At 55.2% G+C, this 25076-nt stretch overlaps 1 protein-coding gene across 1 annotated transcript in view; it reads left to right on the forward strand.

Annotated features, from left to right (window-relative positions):
* The window catches only part of COL27A1 (collagen type XXVII alpha 1 chain), a 150858-nt gene that overhangs the window by 111056 nt on the left and 14726 nt on the right, over positions 1 to 25076 (forward strand). Inside the window, exons 37-58 of the mRNA XM_055579444.1 lie at positions 3414 to 3521; positions 5666 to 5719; positions 5836 to 5943; positions 7102 to 7155; positions 8120 to 8173; positions 12660 to 12716; positions 12884 to 12937; positions 13698 to 13751; positions 14036 to 14089; positions 14938 to 14991; positions 15075 to 15182; positions 15650 to 15757; positions 16881 to 16988; positions 18721 to 18774; positions 19269 to 19331; positions 19840 to 19893; positions 20036 to 20071; positions 20176 to 20193; positions 20399 to 20434; positions 20689 to 20715; positions 23908 to 23973; positions 24815 to 24983. Coding sequence (XP_055435419.1) covers positions 3414 to 3521; positions 5666 to 5719; positions 5836 to 5943; positions 7102 to 7155; positions 8120 to 8173; positions 12660 to 12716; positions 12884 to 12937; positions 13698 to 13751; positions 14036 to 14089; positions 14938 to 14991; positions 15075 to 15182; positions 15650 to 15757; positions 16881 to 16988; positions 18721 to 18774; positions 19269 to 19331; positions 19840 to 19893; positions 20036 to 20071; positions 20176 to 20193; positions 20399 to 20434; positions 20689 to 20715; positions 23908 to 23973; positions 24815 to 24983 — 1498 coding nt within the window. The remainder of the gene's footprint in view (positions 1 to 3413; positions 3522 to 5665; positions 5720 to 5835; positions 5944 to 7101; positions 7156 to 8119; positions 8174 to 12659; positions 12717 to 12883; positions 12938 to 13697; positions 13752 to 14035; positions 14090 to 14937; positions 14992 to 15074; positions 15183 to 15649; positions 15758 to 16880; positions 16989 to 18720; positions 18775 to 19268; positions 19332 to 19839; positions 19894 to 20035; positions 20072 to 20175; positions 20194 to 20398; positions 20435 to 20688; positions 20716 to 23907; positions 23974 to 24814; positions 24984 to 25076) is intronic.

The raw sequence follows: 25076 nt of genomic DNA on the forward strand, positions 1-25076 counted from the left end.
AGGCAAGACCTGAGAGTCGGCTACCTCTCTACACCATGCCCCCGTTCTAAAGGTGAAGAGACTGGGGCTCAGGCTGAGGTGTGTGTATCCAGAGTCTATGCCTGTGAGTGAAAATCCAAAATCCAAACCCAGGGCTCGTTGGCACCAAAGCATGTGGGCCCATCTCAGTCCTGCTGCTGAGATTCATCTGTCAGCCACAGATGCTGGGGCCTTAAGAAGGTGCTAGGGCTCCCCCAAACCCCAGGGCAGGTGGGCATCGCTCTCTGTCTTTGCAGCCCCCACCCCTGACCTAGCCCTGAACTGTTGTTAGGTGGGTTTTCCCAGGGCTGACCTGTCCCAGCCCAGGCTTCCAAGTGTCACATCCCAGGATTCCCTCGGTCACCGCTGATTCTCCTATGACCTCAGATAAGCAGCCCCTTCTCTGGGCCTGCATTGCCCTGTCCCCAGGATGCCTAGGTGACAGGTCCCGGCTGGCTCCCCAGCTGCCTGCCTTTTGCTCGCAAGGTTGAGAGCGCCCCCTGTCTGCCGTCCGTCTGCCTTCTCTCACCTCCAGCCCTGCTGCATCCTAGGGTCTGGCTCTGGAGACCCAGAGCACCTGATGGCCTCCACACACTCTTTGACAAGTGCCTGCATGAATCGCGATGATGCTGATGAACATTCTGGCTAAAATGCTTTGTACACTCGTACGCTTGCATCACCTGCCTTCAGAGCTTTAGATGAATTAACCCATTTAACTCTCCCAGCAACCCTCCGAGCTGGATTCATTACCGCCCCCATTTGACAGATGAGGAAAGCAAGGAATTGTGTGTGGGGGCCTCCCTCACCTCTGGGCAGCCGCCTCACGTCTCCTTGGAATCTTTGCTGAGGTGGGGTGGGAGGGGGTCGTCCAGGCTTGGGCGCCTCACAGTCACTTCTGCTCACTTGTGGTGGCTCCTGGGCCCTACTTCTTCCTCTTCCACTCCCTCCAAAGCCAATTCTACATAGGGCTGGAGTAGTAGTTGTGCAGATGTGTGGTGTCTGGGCTTCCCTGGTGGCTCAGATGGGAAAGAATCTGCCTGTAATGCAGAAGACCCTTGTTCAGTCTCTGGGTCAGGAAGATCCCCTGGAGGAGGGCATGGCAACCAACTCCAGTATTCTTGCCTGGGGAATCCCATGGACAGAGGAGCCTGATGGGCTACAGTCCACAGGATTGCAAAGAGTTAGACACGACTGAAGCAACTTAGCACACACGCAGAGTGTCTTCCTGGGCTTTGCATGAATCCAGGAGAGAATCTATTTCCTTTACGGCGTTTGTCTGAGCATCACCTTCATGGTGAAAACAGCCTCTCAGACATGCACAGCACTTTATCGTTTATGCTGATTATCTCTTTTGAGTTTGCTGATGGTGACAACCATGACAGGGATTCCTACTAATAGCTCACATTTATCCAGCGCTTGGGCACTAGATGCTATGCTAAGCTATTTACATGGATGATCTCCTTCATTCCCCACAGTAACCCTTTGGTGCTTATTTTGCAAATGAGGAAACTTGCCCAAGTCAACAGCTGTTGAGATCTGAATCCAATAGCGGGGGAGGAGGTATTGTCCCCTGAGCAGAGAACCTTGGAGTGAGAAGAACCAGAACCCAGGGTCTTACCTGTGCTCTGCCGTGAGCTCACGTGTGGCATTAGGAAGTCTCTACCTCTCTCTAGGCCTCATTTTCCCATCTGTAAATATCGAGGGTTGAGCTGGGCAACTTGTAAAGGTTCTTCTGAGCACTGACAGATGTCCTGGATTCTGGGACCCTAGTCCTTTACCCCCGGATCCCTTTCTGCATGGGATCCACCACTGGGTGTGAGGGAACCCAGGCTCTGGGGGTCTGGGTAGGTCTTGGAGCCAGTGCCCCTGCAGGGCCCAGGCTAGGGCCCCTCCCAGAAAGCCAGCCCAGCCTCCTGGAACAGGCTCTCTGCCTCTGAGGGCGAGGAGAGCAGGTGGCCAGGATAACAGGCCAGAAGGGGAATCCTGGAGCCAAGAGCATCCACAGGAGGATTGTCAGGGCCAGCCTTGTCTCCATGCCAGGCTGGGCTTGGAATCTGAGCATCTCAGTGGGAAGGGACCTCAGAGACCCACCTGCTCGACCCTCTCCTGGTGCCCAGATCTGTTCTGCACTGGCCCACACCCCAGCTTGGCTCTTGCCTCCCTCAGCTGTGTCATCTCTGGATCGCCCCCTACCCCCACTCATTGGGGCATCCTCTCAGACCAGAGCTAGAAACTGCCCCAGCCATCCTGGGCCCCAGCCACCTACACCCAGAGCCTGGGCCCTGGTGCAACCAGCCTGCAGACTGCTCTCAGCGTTCTGGTTCCCAGGTTCCGGCTGCTTGCCCTGGTGCACCCTGCTCTTTCTGCTGGACCCACACCAGTCTATCAGTGTCCCTCGTAAAGTGTGGTGCCAGAAAACAAAACTGGCAAAGATGCTCCTGCCTCTCCAATCCTGCTCCTCCGCCCACCCCTTCCTCCCCACCGTGGCTTCATACCCTTTCCCTGGGGACTTCTCTCTCCAGTCACAGCTCAGCCACCTGCAGACCGGCCACAGGCCCCTGCTGCCCTGCTCCTCCCCACATCTGCCTGTACTGAAGCCCTTGCACCTGCTCTGCTCACGGGGGCCGAGGGCAAGAGCCCCATCCTGGCACAGCCCGGCCTGCTAGAACACGGCCTGAAATGACAAGTGCTGTGTAAGCATTCGCTGCCACCCACCTGACAGAGGAAATGTACTTCAGCCAGTGAGAACAAGAGCTGTGCAGAGCAGACAGCAAAGGGAGCACTTACTCTCAGTAAATGGAATAAGACATTTAAAAAAAACAATAGATGGAGACATGTGGTCCAATTGGTTTAAACCTTTAAAGCTAAATTTACTAATTTCATTGCTTTGGAACAGTTGTTTTAGCGCTCTGAACCTGGTATGTAGCCATTGAAACTATTACTTGTTACTTATTGTAAATGGTTTCGTGTAAACAAGGGTTGAAAACGCAACTCAGAAACATGGAAAGAGTTTGTTCCGAGAGACTGAATCGGCTGAATTTTTTCCTTTATAAAAATTTCCTTAAGCTTTTTAAGGCTCTTGTTCTCCCAATGTGTCTACAGGGCTGGAGAGAAAGCATCTGTCCTTCTCCTGTGAACTGCACGGGGTGGGCGTGGTCGAGGTCTTCTCTTCCCTCTGATTGGCCCACTCCTTGGCCTAGGCAGGGCCCCTGGACGATGTCATGTACTGCGTGCTGCCTGTACCAGGCTGACCCTTTTGGCTGAGCCATCAGGGGAATCCAGGGTCTGGTCGGCTCTGGACACCCCAATGGAGCCCTGAGGTTTGGCGCCTCTGATGGACTTGGTGACTAATTTATTCTCTCTCTGTCTTCCTTCCTCATGTCTTTCCACCCCAGGGGGACAGGGGTGACCCCGGGCCTGACGGTGAACGTGGCGAGAAGGGCCAAGAGGGACTGAAGGGCGAGGACGGGCCCCCCGGCCCCCCTGGCATCACTGGCGTCCGGGTGAGTGTGCACAGCTGTGTGCCAGCGTTTGTGGCTCCTGGGTCAGAATAATACACTCGTGCCTTCCGGCGGTTGGGTGGGAGGTCGTTGGACAGCAGCCACCAAAGGGTCTTGTGCTTCTATCCTTCCTTCACTGGAGCACTTTGCAGAGCACAAACCTGGCTGTGTCTCTCCCGTACCTTTCTAGTGCCCACAGGAATAACGTCACTCTCCTTGGTCTGTCTGCTGTGCCCTACACAAACCTGGACCCTGCTGACCTCATCCTGCTCAGCCCCCACATTCAGCCACGCTGAAATTAGCAGGAGAGGCATTGGTCTGGTTCTCCATCAGCATTGCTGCATGACCCTTACTTGTTCTTGCCCCCTCTGGGTCACCCCTTTGGTATGATGAAGGCTTTGGAAGAACGTGTGCCGAAATCGTTTTTGAGTTCCAGTGTTCTAGGAGCTCCTTCTTAGTGAACTTTTGAGCATCACGACTGTGAACGGGCAGAAGCGTGGCAGAAATAGCCCTGACCCGGAGCCCAAAGGCCAGGTTCTGGCTCGAGCACCCACTATCACTGTGACTTTAGGCGCATCGAACTGCCTCTGTCTGAGCCGCGGATTTTTCATCTAAAGAACTGATGAAACTTTGGATAGGAAAGCACTTTATAAAATGGACTAGAAATGTAGCAGATTATCTTTATGAGTATGGAGGAGGACGTGACTGAAGCTGGTGGTGGTGATGATGCAGTCGTGATGGGGGATGGTGATGGTAGTGAGGAAGCAGTGGTGATGGCAATAGTGAGGATGATGGTGGTGGGCGGGCGGTGACGACGATGGGGATGGCGTTAGTGTGGCGGTGGTTATGGGCATGGCGCTGATGGTGATGCTGGGGGTAGCGGTGGTGCCGGTGTTGGTGTGCGATGATGGACGGGATGGTATTGATGTTAGTGAAGAGGATGGTGGTTACGGTGATGGTGATGGGGGGTCAGTGATGGCAGTTGTGGTCGTGATAATGATGACGGTGGTGGTGAGGATGGCGGGGCTGATGATGGTGGCGGGGCTGATGCGTTGGTGATGGTGGCGGCCGAGGCAGGGGTGTGACGTGGCTCTGGGGATGGTGGCGGTGGCCGTGTTGCAGTGTTTCTGTCCATATTTTGCGGTCACTGCCAGCTCTCATACGCTGGGACTGGAAGGAGGTTCGCTGGGGCCAGACTGTGTGTGCGTCGGGTGGCAGAGGTGATGAGAGGCCTGTATTTGAGTGTCTTTGGCATTGAGGCCGCAGAACAGAAATCTCCCACTCTGTGGCCTGGAAACAGTGGAGGATTTAAAAATAGAATTTTATGAGCCATCGAGGCCTTTCCAGAAATATATCTATATGGATGGGGCCCAGCAAATGTCTTCATTCTGGCCCCGCAGTCCCAGCCCACTGGATGCTCTCGCCCTTACTCAGGGTTTCCCACACCACTGGGGTGCTCCCAGATGGAGCTGGGCCTGTCGGAACAGGGGGCCAGCAGGCTGCCCTGTCCGGGGGGACTCCCATCTCCCTGGCCCTGGACTGCATTCTTTGTCCATGACTCACTCCTCCTGCTGAAGAGGAATCAGCTATTGCAGTCACCTCAGCCCACTGGCAGATGCCACCAGCTTCTGTAATCATGACTCACAATTGCCCAGACAGGACCGGCTTAGGAAAAGGGGTGTCCCAGAAAGTAAGAATCCACATTTCATTCTACCTAGCTGGGTGATCTGTGTCCGCAGGGTCTCCGTCTCCCCGAGACTGTTTCTTTAGCTCTAACGTGGGATAAACAGTCCCTTCCTCCCAGCCCTGTGGCCAGAATTGCCCAAAACATGATGCAGAGTTCAGATACAGTACCTGGCCCGTGACTGAGGCCATGCTGTATTTAATTACTGGAGGAGCAAAGGACCTTGAGATTGTCAAGCCCAGGGCTGTCAGCTCTGTGAGGCCAATACCACCTCTGCCCCTACTTGGCAAAGATGTAGATCACAGGAAGTGTGCTGACGCTCACGGTCACACAGGCATTGAGTGCAGAATCAGTTTGAGCCCAGGCAGTCTGCCTGGGGAGTGAGTGCTCTGCAAATCTGTGGATCCACCTCAGTTTTCTCTCATTGCTCATCTTTTTCTCTCTTCCCCTCTTTATCTTTCAGGGTCCTGAAGGAAAACCAGGGAAGCAAGGCGAGAAGGGCCGGACGGGAGCCAAGGTAGGGACCCCTTCTCCTCCTTCCACCTGAATCGGGCCATGCCCCTGCCCCCTAGCTCCCACCCTCCCCTCCCCTCTGCGGACACCTGGTGATACCCTGTCTCTCCCCCACTGCAGGGTGCCAAGGGCTACCAAGGACAGCTGGGTGAGATGGGCGTCCCTGGAGACCCCGGACCCCCTGGCACCCCAGGCCCTAAAGGGTCCCGGGGCAGCCTGGGACCAACGGTGAGAACTCTCTGGGTGGCTGGGGTGAGGGTCATGGAGCCGAGGGCAGAGAGGAAAGCATTGCCCACCTGACTTTGTGTCTGCCCTCCAGACAGATCTTTGGAATTGTGGATCCCTTTGGGGACCTACAGAAGCTCTCGCCCCTCCCCCTGTAAAGTACATACAGCACAGAATTTCTTGCCATTGAAGGGAGTCTGTGGATCTTCTGAAGCCCTTTATAACCCCTGATTATCAAGTCCTGCTGTCAGGGTGTAGGGAAGGGACCAGACCCTTGAGGGTATTTTTATTGGACAAGGACTTTTCCCATTGGAAATAGATTCATGGGTGGGGGCAGGATGAAGCTACTGAAGATCCCCGGGTGACCCTGAGGGTGGTCCAGCCCATCACTGGCCTGCCCTGAAGGGTTTGATCGCTGCAGCAGGAGGAAGACCCCAAGAGGAACGAAGGGAAGGGGCAGACAAGGCTGGCACGGCATCTCTGAGCGGCCGATGTGCGCCGATAAACAGCTGTGCTGGTTTGTGGCATTTGCAAGATTCCGTGGTGTAAATACTCCCACGGTAGCCGATTTCCAGCTACCAGCATGATGTCACTGAATGCAGACTTGGAGGGGATGTGTGAGAAAGCTCCATTAGCTGGTAGAGTCGGTCTGTATCCCCAGGGTTTCACATCCACGGGGGGTCCTGGAACTGTTCCCCTGCAGATACTGGCTACCCAGGGATAACAGCGTTTCTGCCACACAGATTCAATCAACAAAAATATCCTCATGAGCATAGATAACAACAAAATGTAGTAAAATAATTAGGAAGGGATGAGTTTGGGATATTTATCATCTGTGTTTTTAATATAATTGATTTATCTGTAAGTTCATATAATTTAACTTTTCATCATGGTTTTATTTAATAATTGGCTCACAAAAGTGGGGAAAATTTAGCAACTGGCTCTCTAAACCACTGGAGCTGGAAGAGGGAAGGGCTGGGGGAGGAGGAGTGCTCTGGAGAGCCGCTTGCTTTCCACCTCGGTCTCCGGACCAGGTTCTGAGCAGGGCGGACGTGCCAGGCTGCTGGGCTGAACTGGGCAGGAGCCTGTGGGAGAGACAGTGTCTGCGTTCCTTCTGTGAGAGTCACACTGGGTACCAATGGGGGTCTTCTTCCCTCACAGGGTGCTCCAGGACGGATGGGGGCCCAAGGAGAGCCGGGACTGGCTGGTTATGACGTAAGGAGCTCTGACCTCCCCACTTTCTGGAACTCTGCCCTGCAGGCCTGGACTCAGGCCCCTTCGGCTGCTGCCCCCACCTCCTCCCAGCCGAGGGCCACACAGATTCATGGTCTCCCTCGCGCCCAGGATCACCTGGGTCCACAGACCAGAAGTGGGCCAGACAGGGCTAGGGTGAACAGACAGAGAGCCCCCCTGAATCCCTGGCCTCGCTCAGTCCTTCTTCCCCGTGGTGGGTGCTGCACACACCTCGTGTCTGAACTTTGCAACTGCTCTCTGTGGAAGTGGTGGGTCGGAACCCATTTTTGCATCCTAATTTGGCAACCCCCCCACCCCTTAGAGGCGGCCAAGCCAAACACATGTTAGACATCTGGGAGGTGAGGCCTCAGAGAGGCATGCGGCTTGCTCAGAAAGGGAAACTGAGGCTCGGGGAGCCAAAAGAATGTGTGTGCAAGGCCCGACAGCTTCTGAAGCTTGACGGTGGGATCCAGTGTCTGAAAGAGAAGCAGCAAGGAGAGGAGGAGAGGCAGAGGGCAAAGGAGAGGGCAGCTGGAGAGTGGGTGCTGGGAGCCCAAGGTGGGGGTCTGCACCTTCAGGCCTCACCCCGGCCTGGGAAAGCCTGCTGAGGCAAGCATTTGCCTCCTGCCTCTGCCCAGGAGGACACACCTAGGGGCTCTGCTGAGATCTGCACCCAGGTCTGCTCCAAGACGCCTGAGCAGAGGCTTCAGCCACTCAAGCAAACACCCCTCAGAGGAGTGTCTGGGGCCAACATGGCATGTCCAGGTGGCCATTGCTCAGAGAGGCACAGAGCCTGCTCAGAGTCACACAGTGAGTTCGGACAGAGCCAGGACCTGATTGCACAGCCCAGAGTGTCTCCATCTTTGAGTTCTTGTCCTTCATCCTCTGCTCCTCCCAACTCCTCCCTCCCCCGTGCTCTCACCTCCTGCCGTCTTACCTCTTGCAGGGACACAAAGGCATCATGGGACCCCTCGGACCTCCTGGACCAAAGGGTGAAAAGGTGGGTGTCTGGTCCTGGGTGGCAACTGCTTTCTCATATCTGGGGCCACTGGGAGCAAGTCCTGGGGCCACTGAGGCTGGGCTAGCTTGGGTTCATGGCAGGCTCACCCCTGTTCACACCCTGGCCAGCCCAGAGGCCAGTGTCACCCTGGCTGTGACAGGGTGTCATTAGACCTACATTTAGCACAGGTATCTTGGGTGTCATCTCGCCTGGCACCAGAACAAAAATGGACACAGTTGTTGCCTTTCTGGGGCTTCCGGTTGAGCAGGGGAAATGGACATCAGTGATGTAAGGATGCCATCTGTCATTTGTATGAGGATGGGGGAGCAAAGCCTCACTAGTGAATGAGATCACCTGGTGAGAGCCAGGGGAGGGCTTGGGATGGAGAGTGAGAAGCATTTCAAGACCAGGAACCGCCCAGGCAGAGGGAAGGTGTGTCCAGGCCCCACCCCTTGGCTCCAGATTCAACGGAAGACAGGAAGTGGTAGAAGGAACCTCGCTGATGGCCGCACCCCTCCCCACTGTGTAGGTGGGGATGTGGATCCCACAAGTCTGAGGGTCACATTCCGAGACAGCACCGAGCTGGCCCAGGACCCAACTCTCTGGGTCCTACATTAGCGGAGTCCCTTCCTTCCTTTCTTCCCTCTTCCCCTGATGGCTCAGTAGGAACAGGCTCCTATCAGGCACCCCCCACCCCACCCCACCACCCACCACAGTCTCCCTGTTCCCAGCTCCCCAAGCCTCCTTTCTTTTGCCGAGTCAGCTCCCCACTAACTACATCCCGCTGTTGAGTGAATCACCCTGGCCTAGCTTGCCATCCAGCTGGCCCCTTCTTCCTGCTTGGAGAAGAACAGCTCTGCAACCGGAGTGGGCCACAGGCTCTGACACATCCCACAGGAAGCCGCACAAGCCTCACACAGGACCCCGAGTCCCCCCTCAGCCCTCACGGTCTGCCAGGGCTGGTGCAGAAAGGGCTAACACGAAGCCTGAAACAAAAGGGTGCCTTCACTCTGGGCCGTCCACAGCCCCGGAGGCAGTCCCTGTGCCTGCGAGAGCTAGAGCCTGACCCAAATCTGCCCCGAGTCTGCTGGGGCCTTGGGAGGGGCCCCAACATTCCCCAAGCCTTGACTGCCTCATCTGTGAGGTGGGTGGGTACCTTGGGCACATGAAGCTAAGCAGGACATCACATATGAATCAGCCAGATGCACTTTCTGACTTACACGGTGTTATTTTGCGTTCAGTCATTCATCTGCTAACCAACAGGTGTTTATGGATTTATAATGGTTATTATAATGATTTAATATTTAGTATGTTCTCATCTCTGAGCATGGCAACCCACTCCAGTACTCTTGCCTGGAAAATCCCATGGACGGGGGAGCCTGGTAGGCTGTGGTCCATGGGGTCGCTAAAAGTTGGGCAAGACTGAGCGACTTCACTTTCACTTTTCACTTTCATGCATTGGAGAAGGAAATGGCAACCCACTCCAGTATTCTTGCCTGGAGAATCCCAGGGACAGAGGAGCCTAGTGGGCTGCCATCTCTGGGGTCGCACAGAGTCAGACACAACTGAAGCAACTTAGCAGCAGCATCTCTGAGCTAGGGGCTGTGGAATGATGCCCTAAAGAGCTAGCTGACTCATTGGAAAAAAAAAACAAAACAAAACCCTGATGCTGGGAAAGATTGAAGACAGGAGAAGGGGACAACAAAGGATGAGATGGTTGGATGGCATCACTGACTCAATGGACATGAGTTTGAGCAAACTCCAGGAGATAGTGAAGGACAGGGAAGCCCAGCGTGCTGCAGTCCATGGGCCACAAAGGGTTGGACACAACTGAGTGACTGACCACCACCACCACATGAATGGTCACTAGTCACAGCGGGATGGCACTAGGGAGGGAGGAAGAGGAGGTTCCTGGGGGAGACCCCCGGAGCAGACCACCCTCTCCAGGATTTCTTCACACTCATCACCATGATGCTGGCACGGAGGTGTCCAGACCCCACTTGACAGGTGAGAAACAGAGTCTCCATGACACTCCAGGACTAGCTCAGGATCAGTGTGGGCTATGGCAGGACCAGGATTCAGACTGTCTGATGCCAGGCCTTACTTTTCCAGTCGGAAACAAGACACTTCAATGAACCAATATGTTGCTCAGCTTGGGGCTTCCCTCGGGGGCGTGTGTCTATCTTCAAAGGCAGTGGCCCGAGGGACTGGGAGATGGGATAAGACTCTGGGAACAAGGAGAAAGGGGAAGGAAGGCTTCGTCTTGGGGTGCTAAAAATGCATCCCCAAACTTCAGCTACGATGTGTGGTGGGTAGGAGAGGGGGATATCTGTATAGCTAGCTTTGGGCCCCATCATTGCTTTGATTCTTGTATGACCTTGGCTAAGACCCTTCCTTCCCTGGGTCTCAGTTTCTTCATCTGTAAAATGGGAGCAGTGGTCACAGCAGCATAGGTGTGTTATACGGATTCTATGAAACATGCCTCACGAAGTGCCTGGCGCACAGAACCCACTAAGTAAAGCCCCCCAGTCCAGCTCTCTCCCTTCACACAAAGACGGAGCCTTGGGACAAGGAGCCAAAGAGAGTGGTCAGGGAGAAGAGGGAATCCCTACTTCTTGGGCCAGCCACCACCCCCCCTTCCTGGCTACAGCTGGTTCTAGGCCTCAGGCCTACTCTCCTGCCTTCGGTCTCTGCCCACAGGAGCCACAGGGGCCCCAGGCCAAGGCGTACGGCCGCCAGCCCTCAGGACTGATTCGGGCCTGGGACAGGCTCCAGCCCCCGGGACTGTCCCCTCTCTCCTGCCTCTCAGACCTCCCCTTCAGTCCCTGCCGCAGCCAGGGGGCTTGGAGGTGCCCTGGTTTGAGCCGCCTGCCCAGAACGTCCCCCCATGGGAGGTGACGCTAGTTGTCGGGCTAGATCATGCTGAGCCCTCAGGCTCTGCCTACACCCTCCTTGTAGCTACATGGCTTCCAGCCACACATCCTGCGGGTGGACCAGGGCCCAAGGTGACCTGCCATGGCCCAAGGACCTCGGCTTTAAACTCTGCTCCTCCCCGTCTCTCTGACCACCTCCGTGCCATGCATCCTCCCAGCTGTTATCATTATCAACAACAGCAGTTTCTACAGAGCCTCTTCTCTGTGTGCTGAGAGCTTACCATACAGCTGCTTCCTGGGTCATCAGAGCAGAGCTATGAGACAGGAGAATCTCATTTTGCAGATGAGAAACTGTCTTATGAGCAAGACCTGCAAGTGTGTGACTGCTGAGTGCCTCCTAGGGAGGCTCAGGGCCTTCCCTGGGGCTCCCATCAAGAGTTGGAGGGTCATTCTAAAGCAGGTTCTCCGCCCACCTTCTCCCAGCAAGAGTCGGAGAAAGGGGCTCTTTCGTTGAGGACTGAATGGCTAAGCAGCTCACACCACCTCTTTGTGCCTCAGTGTCCTCATCTGTAAACTGGGAGAATAATATCACCTATTTTGTGAGGCTGTTGGCAGAATTCAGCCTTCCCAGGAGGCGCTAGTGGTAAAGCACTCGCCTGACAATACAGGAGGCATAAGAAACATGGATTTGATCCCTGAGTTGGGAAGATCCCCTGGAGGAAGGCATGGCAACCCACTCCAGTATTCTTACCTGGAGAATCCCACGGACAGAGGAGGCTGGTGGGCTGCAGTTCATAGTGTTCAAAGTGTTCTACACACTGAAGGGACTTAGCACAGACAATGCTGGGAGGATTCACTGAGTGTCTGCGTGCAGCTGTGGTGGTCGGTGCTCACGCTTGCCAGCTGTTGGAATTATTGTCAATGCCTGCTGAGCACCGTGCAGGGACTTCTGCATCTCATGGAAGCCCCACCACCTTCCCTGGGTATCAACATTGTCCCCTTCACTGCCCCACTACCCCCATTTCGCAGCTGAGAGAAAGCTCTGAGACCGGAAGGGGCGTGTTGAAGGCCTGGGCAGCTGGTCCCATACAAAGCCAGGTGTAACCAAGTCTCGGCTCAGCTACCCTGGCTGACAGCCTGAGAGTGTCGGCCTTGGGGTATCCAGCCTGAAAATAAAAGTGATAGTCACTTGGTCGTGCCTGACTCTTTGCAACTGCATGGACCATAGCCTGCCAGGCTCCTCTGTCCATGGAATTCTCCAGGCAAGAATACTGGAGTGGGTAGCCATTCCCTTTTCCAGGGGATTTTCCCGAGCCAGGGATCGAACCTGGATCTCCTGCATTGCAGGCGGATTCTCTACCATCTGAACCATCAGGGAAGTCCAGCCTAGGGGAGGGTAAAGAGCAGTGTCCTGTGTTCCGAATTCCTGCTTCCACGCCCGGGTCTGCCTTGGACCCCATGTCTTCCCTTCCCTCTTGGCCTCAGTCTTTCTGTCTGTAACCCTAAGTAGACTGGGTTCTTCATCTCTGATGAAGGCCCTCTTGGCCTCAATGTGGTGTCTGGAATTCCCCAGGAGCAGGGAGTTTGTCTTAACGCTGGTTTTGCCTCCGCAGGGGGAGCAAGGTGAGGACGGCAAGGCTGAGGGGCCCCCCGGACCACCTGGAGATCGGGTAAGGGCCCCCACCATCCACCCTCTGGACCACTGCCAGGGTGGAGCCCCAAGCCCCAGCTGTGTGGGGAGCAGAGGGAGGCTGCTGCGAGCTCCGCCGAGGGCGTGGCCCAGGAGGCCCAGGTCTGGCACCCCCTGTGGTCTTCTATTGCTGTCCTTTTCATTTAGGGCCCCGTGGGTGATCGAGGAGACCGTGGCGAACCAGGGGACCCTGGATACCCTGTAAGTATTCAGAGCTCCTACTTGCTGGCAGCATCGCAAGCGTTGTAAGAGGGCATTCCTTGGCCTCTGTTTCTTGCAACCTGGAATGAGAACAGCCTTCGCCAGGAAACGGGCCCGTCCTGCCACCCCTAGTGCCCAGGTTTTAAGCATCCCCAAGGGCTCATCCACCATCCCCAAGGGCTCAATTCATACTGAAAGGGGAAGGGTCCGAGATCTTTCCTGAGGGAGGGAGACCCTTCCCCTCCAGGACCCTCAGTATCCCCATCTATGACTGAGAACAGCTCTCCCAGCAGAAGCAATGAGGACAGGCCACTGAACGAGCACCCAGCCCCACCCCCCACCCCCACCCCCACCCGGGCTCTTCACCCTTCATCCTTGATGGTGGGAGTCCTTTCCTTTATTCACGCTCAGTTGTGTCCTACTCTTTGTAATCCCCACGGACTGCAGCCCTCCAGACTCTTCTGTCCACGGAATTCTCCAGACGAGAATACTGGAGTGGGTTGCCATTTCTTCCTCCAGGGGATCTTCCCAACCCGGGGATCGAACCCGAGTCTCTTCTGTCTCCTACACTGGCTGGTGGATTCTTTCCCAACTGCACCACTGCCCATTTTGCAGATGAAGAAGCTGAGACTTAGGGGGACAGTGAACCATGGCTAAGAATAAGAACAAAGGCTTCCTTGGGGTCCTCCAGGCTAGAAGTTGCCCTGGCCCCCACTCCCTCCAAGATGAGCCCCTTCACCTGTCTCTGCTTGACTTCCAGGGACAGGAGGGTGTACAAGGCCTCCGTGGAAATCCAGGCCAGCAGGGCCAACCCGTGAGTGGTGCTTCCTGTCCCATCCCCCTCCTGCCCTGAGAGGGGGGCTGGTGGAGGAGCAGTGGGGGAATTAAACATCTGGTCTCTTTAAAGCTTAAAGAGACCTGCCCTGTGGGAGGGCCTGGGACAGCCCATTCTGGTTTCTCCTGCCCTGACCCTGGGGGCATCCCCAGAGCCTGCACCCCCAAACCCCTCCCCACCCCTCCCCCTCCAGGCGGAGACTGGCCACCCTCCCCGGGAGAGAATCCTGGGGCTGCCTTGCGTCATCTCACCTTGGTTTGCAGGGGCATCCGGGACCCCGGGGACGGCCGGGCCCCAAAGGATCGAAAGGGGAAGAGGTAAGAGGCCCGGATGCTCACAGGGAAGGTAGACCCTGGGAAGGGAAAGACCGGCCTAAGCACGTAGCACATGGGAGGCAGCACTGGGGTGTGATGAGAAGGAGAGGGGACCACGGAGCGCTGCAGGGTGTGGTCCGGCCAGGATTCCTTCAGCGGGCCTGAGGGACAGGAGATGACCAGTCCCAATCATAGAGCCTCTGGGAGGGGGACCACCTGTTCAGTCAGCTAGTGGGATTTGAACCCTGGGCAGTCAGTATCCAAAGCTGGCCTCCCTTTCCACCACAATGTACTGCAGAAAGAAAACTGGGAGCAGTGAAGTGAGAGCATGTGGAGGAAGACAGGGAGTGTGACATTCTGGAGGAATTTGGAGGCGGTGGAGAGGGAATTTCCTGCCTTCACCCAGGCCTCCTAGATCGGCCTCCACTGAGGCTGGGCCAGGGCTGTCTCAATGCCCTCAACTTCTCCCAGGGGTGCACACACACACACGCCTTCCTTCTGCTTGCACACACACTTCTCACCCTTCTGGGATACCCACACCCCTGAGGATCACACGGACCTGCCAGCCATGGGGCTCAGCTCCCACCAGGAAGTTGCCAATGCCTGGAGCCTCTGCCACAGGGTTCCCAGTGAGGGCCCAGGGCCCAGAGCAGGGTCAGGGACCACACCTGGCAGGTCCCAAGGCTGGCCTTGACCCTGGGCTTCCAGGTGGGGGTGCCTGGGCCCATTGGCAGATGCAGATGCCGAAGTAGAGGGGCAGGGCTGAGCCACAGAGGGATCTCCCTTCTGGAGCCCCTCGGGTTCTGCACCTCCTCCAGGAAGCCTCCATCGTGTGCCCCTTGATTTTTCAGGGACCAAAGGGAAAGCAAGGCAAGGCTGGGGCACCAGGACGGAGGGGGATCCAGGTGAGTAGCTTGCAGCTTTTCGCTCACCCACCCCACCCCCTGCCCTCCCCAGAAGCCCTCACCAGCTTCTCCTTTACTCCCAGGGCCTGCAGGGGCTCCCAGGGCCTCGGGGCGTGGTGGGGAGACAGGGCCCCGAGGGTGTTGCTGGACCAGATGGGCTTCCTGGCCGCGATGGTCAAGCAGGACAGCAGGTGAGCTGGACTGGGGGTTAACAGAGGGTGTCTCCGTTCAAGATGAGGTGTGCATGTGGTGGGATGTGGGGTGCCATAGGCCATGGGCCAGGAGGAGCAGGTTTGGGAACTTGGATGGGCATAACCAGCATATCTAGAAGTTTCCTGCATGGCCAGTGGCTTCATTCCGTGGTACCTGGACAATGGCCTGTCTCACTGTCTCTCCTCCATGCCAGCACCCAGAGAGACAACCCCTGTCCAGGGCAGAGAGCTTCTGGTTTTTAAGATCCTTCATCTCCCCACTCACGAATCCTCAAGTCCTCTTGTCCCGCTGGTCCAGCCATTCTCACACACGGCCTCCATCCCCAAGTCTGACTTCCACCCCCACCAGGCTTCTCCCACGCTGGTGAATTTTGAAGTCACCCTGCCTCCTTGGCTGCCTATTTCCTGAAACATGAAAAATCCTCCTTTGCCCTCTTTCTTCACAGGGGGAGCAAGGAGATGACGGGGACCCCGGGCCCATGGGCCCCACTGGGAAGAGAGGAGATCCAGGTGTGGCTGGTTTGCCTGGAGCACAGGGGCCCCCAGGATTCAAGGTCAGACACTTGTTAATGCTCTTATCCGCCCTCCACCCTTTCTGCCTTGGTACTGACTGCAGTGCCCGAGTACAGTGCTGACGTGGGCACCCATGCCCCAGGCACCGTGAGAAAAAGGGAGTCTACTTCCTTAGAGGTCCCTCCCCAAGCTCGAACCTGGCTTGCTGCTGCTGCTGCTAAGTCGCTTCAGTCGTGTCCGACTCTGTGCGACCCCATAGACGGCAGCCCACCAGACTCCCCTGTCCCTGGGATTCTCCAGGCAACAATACTGGAGTGGGCTGCCATTTCCTTCTCCAATGCATAAAAGTGAAAAGTGAAAGTGAAGTCGCTCAGTCGTGTCCGACTCTTAGCGACCCCATGGACTGCAGCCCACTAGGCTCCTCCATCCATGGGATTCTCCAGGCAAGAGTACGGGAGTGGGGTGCCGTTGCCTTCTCCTGGCTTAAAGGAGAGTTAATCCCTGGAGCTATAATACTGCCCCCTACCAGGCCTTTGAGGCTGTCAACTGTTTATTGAGTTGTCCGTGGGCGCCCTCTTGTGGGCCTTGTGGGGCAAATGCTGGCTGCTGGGACCTTCCAAGGCATCTTTTTAGGAAGTTTCCTTGCTCGGTGGGGGAGGCAGTCATGAGGCTGTCTGAGCCCAGGGTTAGACACTGAAGGGAAAATTGAGATGAATGAATGAGGCTCTCACCCTCTCTGAGCTTGAAGTTTAGTTGGAGAGAGGTTGTAACCCTCTTTAAAGACAGAGGGCAGAGGGGAGAGGTGGCCTTGGCCCGTGGAAGATTTAAATGAGGCAAGAAGGGGAGGCGACATTCTAGGCAAGAAGAAGAGCATGAGTGGAGGTAGGGACTGCCTGGCCTGTTGGGAAGAAACAGTGAAGAGAGGTGTGTGAGAGAGTTGTCAGGAAGTGGGCCCTTGAATGCCAGAACAAGAAAAGAGACTTTCTTATTAAGCAGGCTGAAGTTTGAGCACCCTCCGCCATCCCCAGACCTACACCTGTTGCCCCAGCAACCAGAGATGTTAACTGACCCGGTGGAATCACTGTTCTGTCTCTCCAGCTGCCCTCCCCATCTCCTAGAGCCGTTTTCTCCCGTTGACTGGTCATCTTGGTGTGTTTCTTTAAGGGTGAAAGTGGGTTGCCTGGGCAGATGGGACCCCCTGGCAAGCGAGGAACAGAAGGCGGCATGGGGCTTCCTGGGAACCAGGGGGAGCCTGGATCCAAAGGCCAGCCGGTGAGTCAGCCCCAAGGAACACACATATTCCCACACATGCACACACATGCACACAGACCCACCAGCCACCTTCCTGCACTGTGAAAAGCAAAGAGCAACACTCTCCATGGGCACGAGATATCACTCTGCCTCCCCTGAGTCAGGGATGAGGGGATGGAAAAAAGCTGAGGAATGAGGTGTGAGTGGTCCCTTAAGAATGAGGAGAGGCCATCCCAACCAGAACCTTAAGTAGCCTGATGTAACCTTGAATCTGGATTTCCCAGGTGGCGCTAGTGGTAAAGAACCCACCTGCCCGTGCAAGAGACTGTAAGAAACATGGGTTTAATCCCTGGGTCGGGAAGATCCCCTGGAGGAGGGCATGGCAACCCACTCCAGTATTGTTGCCTAGAGAATCCTGTGGACAGAGGAGCCTGGAGGGCTTCAGTCCATAGGGTCACAAAGAGTCAGACACGACTGAAGCGACTTAGCACACACACAGCCTTGTATCTATTCGAGAAATTACATCTATAGTTTGAAAACTTCCTGCAAAGGTTCAGATGACTTCACTGGTAAATTCTAGTCATTGTTTATGGAAGAAAAATTCCAATTCTGCATACATTCTTCCATAAAATTGAAGGGGAGGGATACCTCCAAACACATGCTGTGAGGTTAGCATTACCCTGATGTCTATGCTAGACAAAGATTACAAGAAAAGAAAACTACAGACCAATATACCTCAGAAGTATAGATCCAAAAGTTCTCGATACTGTTTTAGAAAAATCAAAGAATACATTAAAAGAATGGTATGTCAAGATCAAGTGAGATTTGAAACTTCCCTGGTGGTCCAGTGGCTAAGACACCATGCTCCCAATGCAGGGAGCCCGGGTTTGATCCCTGGTCAGGGAACTAGATCCCACATGCACCACCAAGAGTTCACATACCACAGCTACAGATCCTGCATGTTGCAACTAAAAATAAGATAAAATCCCACATGCTGCAGGTAAGAACCAACACAGTCAAATAAAGAAATGTATTTTTTTTAAAAAGAAGATCAAGTGAATCAGGAAAAAAAGATCAGGAATGCAAGGATAGTATAACATTTAAAAATAAATCAATATAATTCACCATATTAACAAGCTAAAATTTGTTGTTCAGTCGCTCAGTCGTGTCTAACTCTTTGCGACCCCATGGACTGCAGCACACCAGGCTTCCCTGTCCATCACCTTCTCCCAGAGTTTGCTCAAACTCATGTCCATTGAGTCGGTGATGCCATCCAACCATCTCATCCTCTGTTGTCCCCTTCTCCTCCTGCCTGCAATCTTCCCCAGACTAAAATAAAAGATCCAATTAATCATTTCAGTAGATGCAAGAAAAGCAAATGATAGAATCCAACTCCATTTCTGATAAAAATTCTCAACAAACTTGGTATAGAAAAAACTTCCTCAACTTGATAAAGGACAGTCATGAAAAATCTATAGTTAATATCGTAGTTCCTAGTGAATGATTAAATTATTTCTCCCAAAGAGCAGAAATAAGTCAGATACCTGTTCACAGCACTTTTGTTCAACATTGTGTTGGCATTTCTAGCCACTGCTGTCGGGCATCATGTTTGTGAGCCATTCACATTCATATGATTGCCTTGAGGTGGAGTAGCTGATATCCCTTCAAGGAGGCAGGCCTGGGGGTCCTGCCTGACTGGCCAGGCACCTTGTCTTGGCCTCACTTGCCCTATCTCATCTTGTTCTCCCCATAGGGTGACTCTGGCGAGATGGGATTCCCAGGAATGGCTGGCCTCTTTGGACCCAAGGTACAGATTCTCTATTCCTCTTGGGGTCCTGTCCATCCACCTGCTTGTTCACTTATTATTTCTTGGGCACAAATATTTCTTGGGCATTTGCAATGGGGGCTGGAACACAGCCAGAATCTAGCATGAACACCTTTGTCTCCCAGCCTAATGTTCCAGCAGACCTGGGTTCTAAGCCCAGCTCCGCAGTTTATCTGCTCTGTGCCTGAGCAAGTTACTTGGTCTCTCCAAGCCTCAGTTTTCTCATCTATAAAATGGGCACAGTAGCAGCAAAGGATTGTTACAATGAAGATTAAACCTACACCATTTAGCGCTGAGCTAGCACGCTGCCTGCTGCGTACTAGTTGTGGACATTTGTTCCTCTTTCTGGAGCCTCTCAGGGAAGGCCTCTCTTGACCGGGAGGGCAAAGGTTGGGCAGACCCTAGGGGTGGCAGAGCTGCTGGAGCCCTCGCCCAGTGGCCGCCCAGACACAGCAGCCCTTCTCCACCTCCCGCAGGGCCCCCCAGGAGACGTCGGTTTCAAAGGCATCCAGGGCCCTCGGGGGCCTCCTGGCTTGATGGTGAGTCCTCCCCTGTCTGTCCAGAGGCCAGCCAGCCATCAGCTGGGTGACGTCACCCTTCCTGTTCCTTCAGTCTTGAGCCTTCTCTGCCCACTATCTCCCCTCCGGTTTCTATACCTTTTCTTAACATTTATTTTTTAATTGGAGGATAATTGCTTTACAATGTTGTGTTCGTTTCTGCGTATGACGTGAATCAGCCATAAGCATACATACGTCCCCTCCCTCTCGAACCTCCCTCCCACCCCCTACCCTGCTTCCACACCTTTGCTCGTGATCTTCCTGCCAGCTGGGCTGCCGTCTTTCCCGCTTTCACCTGCTCCCGTTCCCCACCAATGGCCCACTGTAACACACACCGCTCGGGCTCAGCAGACGTGCGGCCTGGCCCCGCCTGGGGAGGTCTCCCTTCCATCTCCTGGGGGCCTTCAGGCTGCCCCCTACCCTCTTGTCCCAGTGACTCTGTTCCCCAGGCGCTGGGACAAGAACACACAAGCCTTTCTCTCCCCTTTAGGGAAAGGAAGGTATCATCGGGCCCCTGGGAATCCTGGGACCTTCAGGACGCCAGGTATGTGCAGGGGGCTGGCCAGAAAGACTGCTGGGGCAAGACTGTCTGTGTGACCTAGAGCCAGTCTGAGCCTCAGTTTCCCCATCCGGGCGGTGGGGCTCCTCCTCTGAGCCCCCTCTCACTGGGCCATGGTTTCCTGCAGGGTCCAAAGGGCGACAAAGGCAGCCGCGGGGACTTGGTGAGTGGACAGGCTGGTGGGCAGTGTGGTGGGTGGGGGGCAGGGGGGTGGCACGGCTCAACCTGCTCCTCTAACTCTGTCTCCCCGCTTCTGTCCCCCTCCAGGGATTGCAAGGTCCGAGGGTGAGTGGGCTGGGGTGTGAGGGCTGGGGGGATGGTGGAGTCAGGGGGCGGGCACTCTGGGCTTTCCTGCCCATGACCAGTCATGTCCTGGGACCTCGGTCTGTACGCAGGTGGCCACGGTGCCTGGGTCTCAGGAGGAGGCCTGGGCGGGGTCGGGGGATGAGAGGCCTTTGAGCGGGGCCTCACTGTTCTCCTCTTCCTCCAGGGTCCTCCCGGTCCCAGAGGGCAGCCCGGCCCACCGGTAGGTAGTGTGTGCTCCCCTTGAACTGTAGGGCAGCTGGTGGGACCCCAGACTGTGTTGGCGGCCTTCATAGGACTGGCCCTGACTTCACAGGCCAGGCCTTTGAGATAGTACAGCTCAGCCCGGGTGGTGCCAGGCAGAGACCAGGGTGGTGGGTTCTCTCATGCCCTGAGAGCCCCTCCCAGCTCCCGACAGCCCCTGGGACCGCAGCACAGTGTCCCTGCCAGACGCAGACCCAGCCTCTTCTTTTGCAGGGTCCTCCAGTGAGCCCTATCCACTTTGTAAGTTGGAGAACTTTCTCTTCGGTCTACTTGGAGTAAGGCCTGGGATGTGGAGGGGGAGGGATGACAACAGACCCCTCCCTGGCCCAGGGCTGCCCACGCCCCATCCTTCCTCACTCCATACTGAACCCTCAACCCCGCCCTGAGGGGCAGGAAACCCAGGTATTAGCCAGAATGCACGCCGGCCAGTAGATCCAGGAAGACCTCCCTCCGCTGGCTCCGGGCCCTGTTGGCCCACTCTGTGCCGTTCCTCTGACAGATCTTTAAGCTTCTGGTACTGATTCCAGCCCCTGAGTTTTGGGAAGGGAGCTGCCCCACACCAGTGAGCAATTTGGGGGACACCAGCTGGGTGTCCTAGAATTTAATTCAGTCCTGACACTACTTGGAGCAGCATCAGATTCCACGGGTTGAGGGCTCAGTCCTACAAGATCGCTGCTGGCTCCCCCCGCCAGGACCCCACACCTCCATCCCTCACCCCCCTTCCCTGCCTCTCTTCCGATGCCAGTGGCAAATCCAGGTCTCATTTGTGCTTCTGACCAACTAGCTATACACCAAAAGTTCCCACCAGGCCCTCCTTGGCATCTGTTAATTTGCTAGGGCAGCTCACAGAACTCAGAGACACATTCTACCTACCAGATTAGTGGCTTATTATAAAAGGCTGTAACTCACACGTGTCATTTTGGACTTCCCTTCTCAGCGGGTAAAGAATCCACCTGCAATTCAGGAGACACAAGAGATGCGGGTTTGTTCCCTGGGTTGGGAAAATCCCCTGGAGGAGGAAATGGCAGCCCACCCCAGTATTTTGCCTGGAGAACCCCATGGACAAAGGAGCCTGGTGGGCTGCCTTCCATAGAGTTGCAGAGAGTCGGATGCGACTGAGCGCAGGCACAGAGGAGCAGCCGGATGGAGGTTGTGCATCATCAAGGCATGGGGACGGGTCACGAGCTTCTGTGTTTATTCCAAATCTGCACCTGTTCACCAAGCTGGGAGCCCTCCGAACCCAGTCCTTTTAGGATTTTCGGGGGGCTTCGATACACAGACATGATTGATTAAGTCATCGGGGATGGCGATTGACTCAGTCTCCAGCCCCTCTCCCCTCCTTGGAGGCTGTGGGACTGGTAACTGAAAGTTGCAACCCTCTGATCACGTGGTTGGTTCTGGAGACCACCAGCCCCCACCCTTAGGTTACTTAGGAGCTTTCCAAAAGTCATCTCATGAACACAGCAAAAGATACCCTATTTCAGAAAACTCCAAGGGTTTTCGGAGCTCTGTGCCAGGAACCAGATTGAAGATCAAGTATAGATTTCTTATTGTGCATCACCGCATGACAGAGTGTGTCCAGCTCAGATTCTGAGTCCAAAGAGGGTCAGGCAAGGTTGCAGGTTGGGCCCCGGTGCTCCTCCCTTGCTTGAATGAAAACACATCCCCCCCTCACAAGCCCTCTGGCAGTCTGTCCACATTTGATCATGGTCCCAGTTGACTGTTAGAAGCAGGCCCCGACCGCATCCCAGAGAACGGCCAAGGGGAAGGACTGCATGGAGAAGGAGCCCTGGCCACGAGCAGCTTGAATCCCTGCTCTCTGTCCTCGCCGTCCATCCCTCTGTCTCATCCACGAAGCTAGAGTGACGGCCCTGGCCTCTTCCTCTACATCCTTCCTTCTTCAGTAAAGGAAGCAAACTAGGAGGCAATTAAGAGATCTAGGAAAAGACTTTTCCCTCTTAAAAAAAAAAAAAAAAGGAAAACGAGAGGATTTTTATTTCTTGAATAATAACTAATAGATTCAGTGCTTGTTATATGCCATATAGCATTCGTAGCGCTTTTCTGGAATTCCCTTGTGGTCTGGTGGTTAGGACCCCACGCTTTCACTGCTGAGGGCTCGGGCTCAGTCTCTGAGCCCTAATCAGGGAATTAGGATTCCTCAGGCTGTGTGGGGAGGCAAAAAAAAAAAAAAAAAAGAAGAAGTGCTTTTCGTGTGTTCTGCTGTTTAGTCACTAAGTCTTGTGACTCTTTGCAACCCCATGGACTGTAGCTTGCCAGGCTTCTCTGTCCATGGGATTTTCCAGGTGAGAATACTGGAGTGGGTCACCATTTCCTTCTCCAGGGGATCTTCCCGATCCAGGGATCAAACCCAAGTCTCCTGTGTCTTCCTGCATTGTAGGCGGATTCTTTACCTTGAAATCATTTATTCCTCTCAACAGTTATGAGTTCTAATATCAGGATGAGAGAACCAAGTTTAAGCAACTTGCCCAGATTGTACAGTTAGTAAGTTGCAAGGCTTGGGATCTGAACTTGAGAAGGACTGCCGGAGTCCTAGCTCCAGACCCCAACCCTGGGGCTTTACTCACTGTCAGATCTTGCCCCCTCTCTATATTCATGATGAGGTCGTGCAGCTGTGTTTCTGGGAAGCCCAGTGCCAGGACTGGTGGTGCAAGTGGAAGTGAGACACTTAGAGTGCAAAGGGGAGACCCCGGGGCTGTGGGAATGTAGAAGGCGGGGTCCACACCCAGCCTGGGGGCATTCGGAGAGAGTTCCCATCGCAGGGTGGTATCTATAGGATGCGTGCAGGGCAGGCTTTCTCACCCACAGCGCTGTGGACATTTGGAACCAGACGATTCTTTGCTGTGAGTGATTGTCCTGTGCATCGGAGGATGTGTAGCCACAGCCTGGCTTCCAGCCACTGCATCCCAGTAGCACTGCCTGCTCGAGTTGTGCCAGCCCCTGAAGTCTCGAGATATTGCCAGATGCCCTCTAGGGGGCAGCATCACCCCTGGCTGAGAACCGCTGGAACAGAGGATGGAACGATGGAGGAAGGGAACAGGCAAATGGAAGCAGCGCGTTCAAAGGCGTGGTGGCTAAACAGAGCATGGCACTTAGGAACTGAGAAGTGCAATAGTGTGTCTGGTGCACGGAGCACCCGTGGGAGACAGAGAGAGGCAGGGCTGGAGAACACAGCACGCAGGCCACTGCCAGGAGTTTGGACTTAATCTTGGGAGCGACAGAGCGCTATGAAAGTGCCTGGAGGAAATTAGTGGAAGCATCTGTTTGCAAGGGGAGGAAGAACAGAGTTCCCCAGAAGGCATGCTATTGGCCAGGATCCCACTAGGGAAGGTGGGGTGGGAGGGCCCTTGCTCAGACCCTGGGACTCCAGCTCGGTGGGGGCCAGGAGGCACACCCTGTCTTCTCTCTGCGCAGCAACAAGATGACCTTGGGGCAGCTTTCCAGACGTGGATGGACACAAGTGGAGCACTGAGAGCAGAGGTGCCACCCGGGGCCCTGCCCACGTGGGGTCCCTTCCTTGGGGTGGGGGGGGCGGTGCAGAAATGATGACCCACATGTGGTCAGTGGCCTCTACGTGACCCACACTGAGCAATTCACAGCCAGCTAGTGACCCAGAAGCAGGGCCGAGCCCTTTTGCTCTCCTCCTGAGTCAGGTAGAGATGTCAGAAGCAGCTTCTTGGTTCAGTCCCAGAATCCACCAGAGGCAGGAAACTTGTCCACGGGTTCTGCTAAGACCCTGGCCAGTGGTCACCTCAGCACCAGGATACAAGGCTGAACAGGGCCCTGGGTATCCTCTGGTCAAACCCTGTCAAGAGTGTCCTTTGCTGAGTTGCTTTCCCCCCACGATGGGGGACTCAATACCTCCCAGCTCAGATCGTCAGACTTTTCCATTTGTGCCCTGAGTGCTCTCTCCAGGCTCATGAGCCAGGGGAATGGCAGATGGAAAAGCTTGTTATGTTCCTTCCATTCTGGGGAGTGGGGGATGGGGTAGTCAGTGGAAAGTAAGTCCTTCACCAACTCCTTCCTGAGGGATTTGGGACCCCTTCCTTGACTCCTTGCTCACAGGACCCTCCTATTCTGCAACAGAAGCCAGGCTGACTGTCCACATCTCTCAAGCCCCCAGGCCCTCTAGGTAGATCTGCCCCTGGCCACCGCTGGTCCCCAGTTTCTTTATTTGTTAAGTGGAGGGACACCCAAGCATAGCCCCTGCAGGGAGCTCAGATGTCTCCTTAGTGGCAAGAACTTGAGGCAGTGGAGGCTTAGAGCTCCAGCCGGACAAGGACCTCAAGGGCCCGACGGCCACCCTCTTTTCTCACAACAGGGTTACAGCCATCCGGACCGGCTGGTGCTGGACCAGGGAGGGGAGATCTTTAAAACCTTACACTACCTCAGCAACCTCATCCAGAGCATTAAGACGCCCCTGGGCACCAAAGAGAACCCCGCCCGGGTCTGCCGGGACCTCATGGACTGTGAGCAGAAGATGGTGGATGGTACGAGGGCTGTGGGGTCTGTCTCAAGCAGGGCTTCCCGGCCCCAGGGGTGGGGCAGGGTGGGGCAGGGGATTCCAGGAGCAGCTGAAGAGA

Source organism: Bubalus kerabau, chromosome 4 (assembly GCF_029407905.1).
Source record: "Bubalus kerabau isolate K-KA32 ecotype Philippines breed swamp buffalo chromosome 4, PCC_UOA_SB_1v2, whole genome shotgun sequence".
NCBI classification, from domain to species: domain Eukaryota; kingdom Metazoa; phylum Chordata; class Mammalia; order Artiodactyla; family Bovidae; genus Bubalus; species Bubalus kerabau.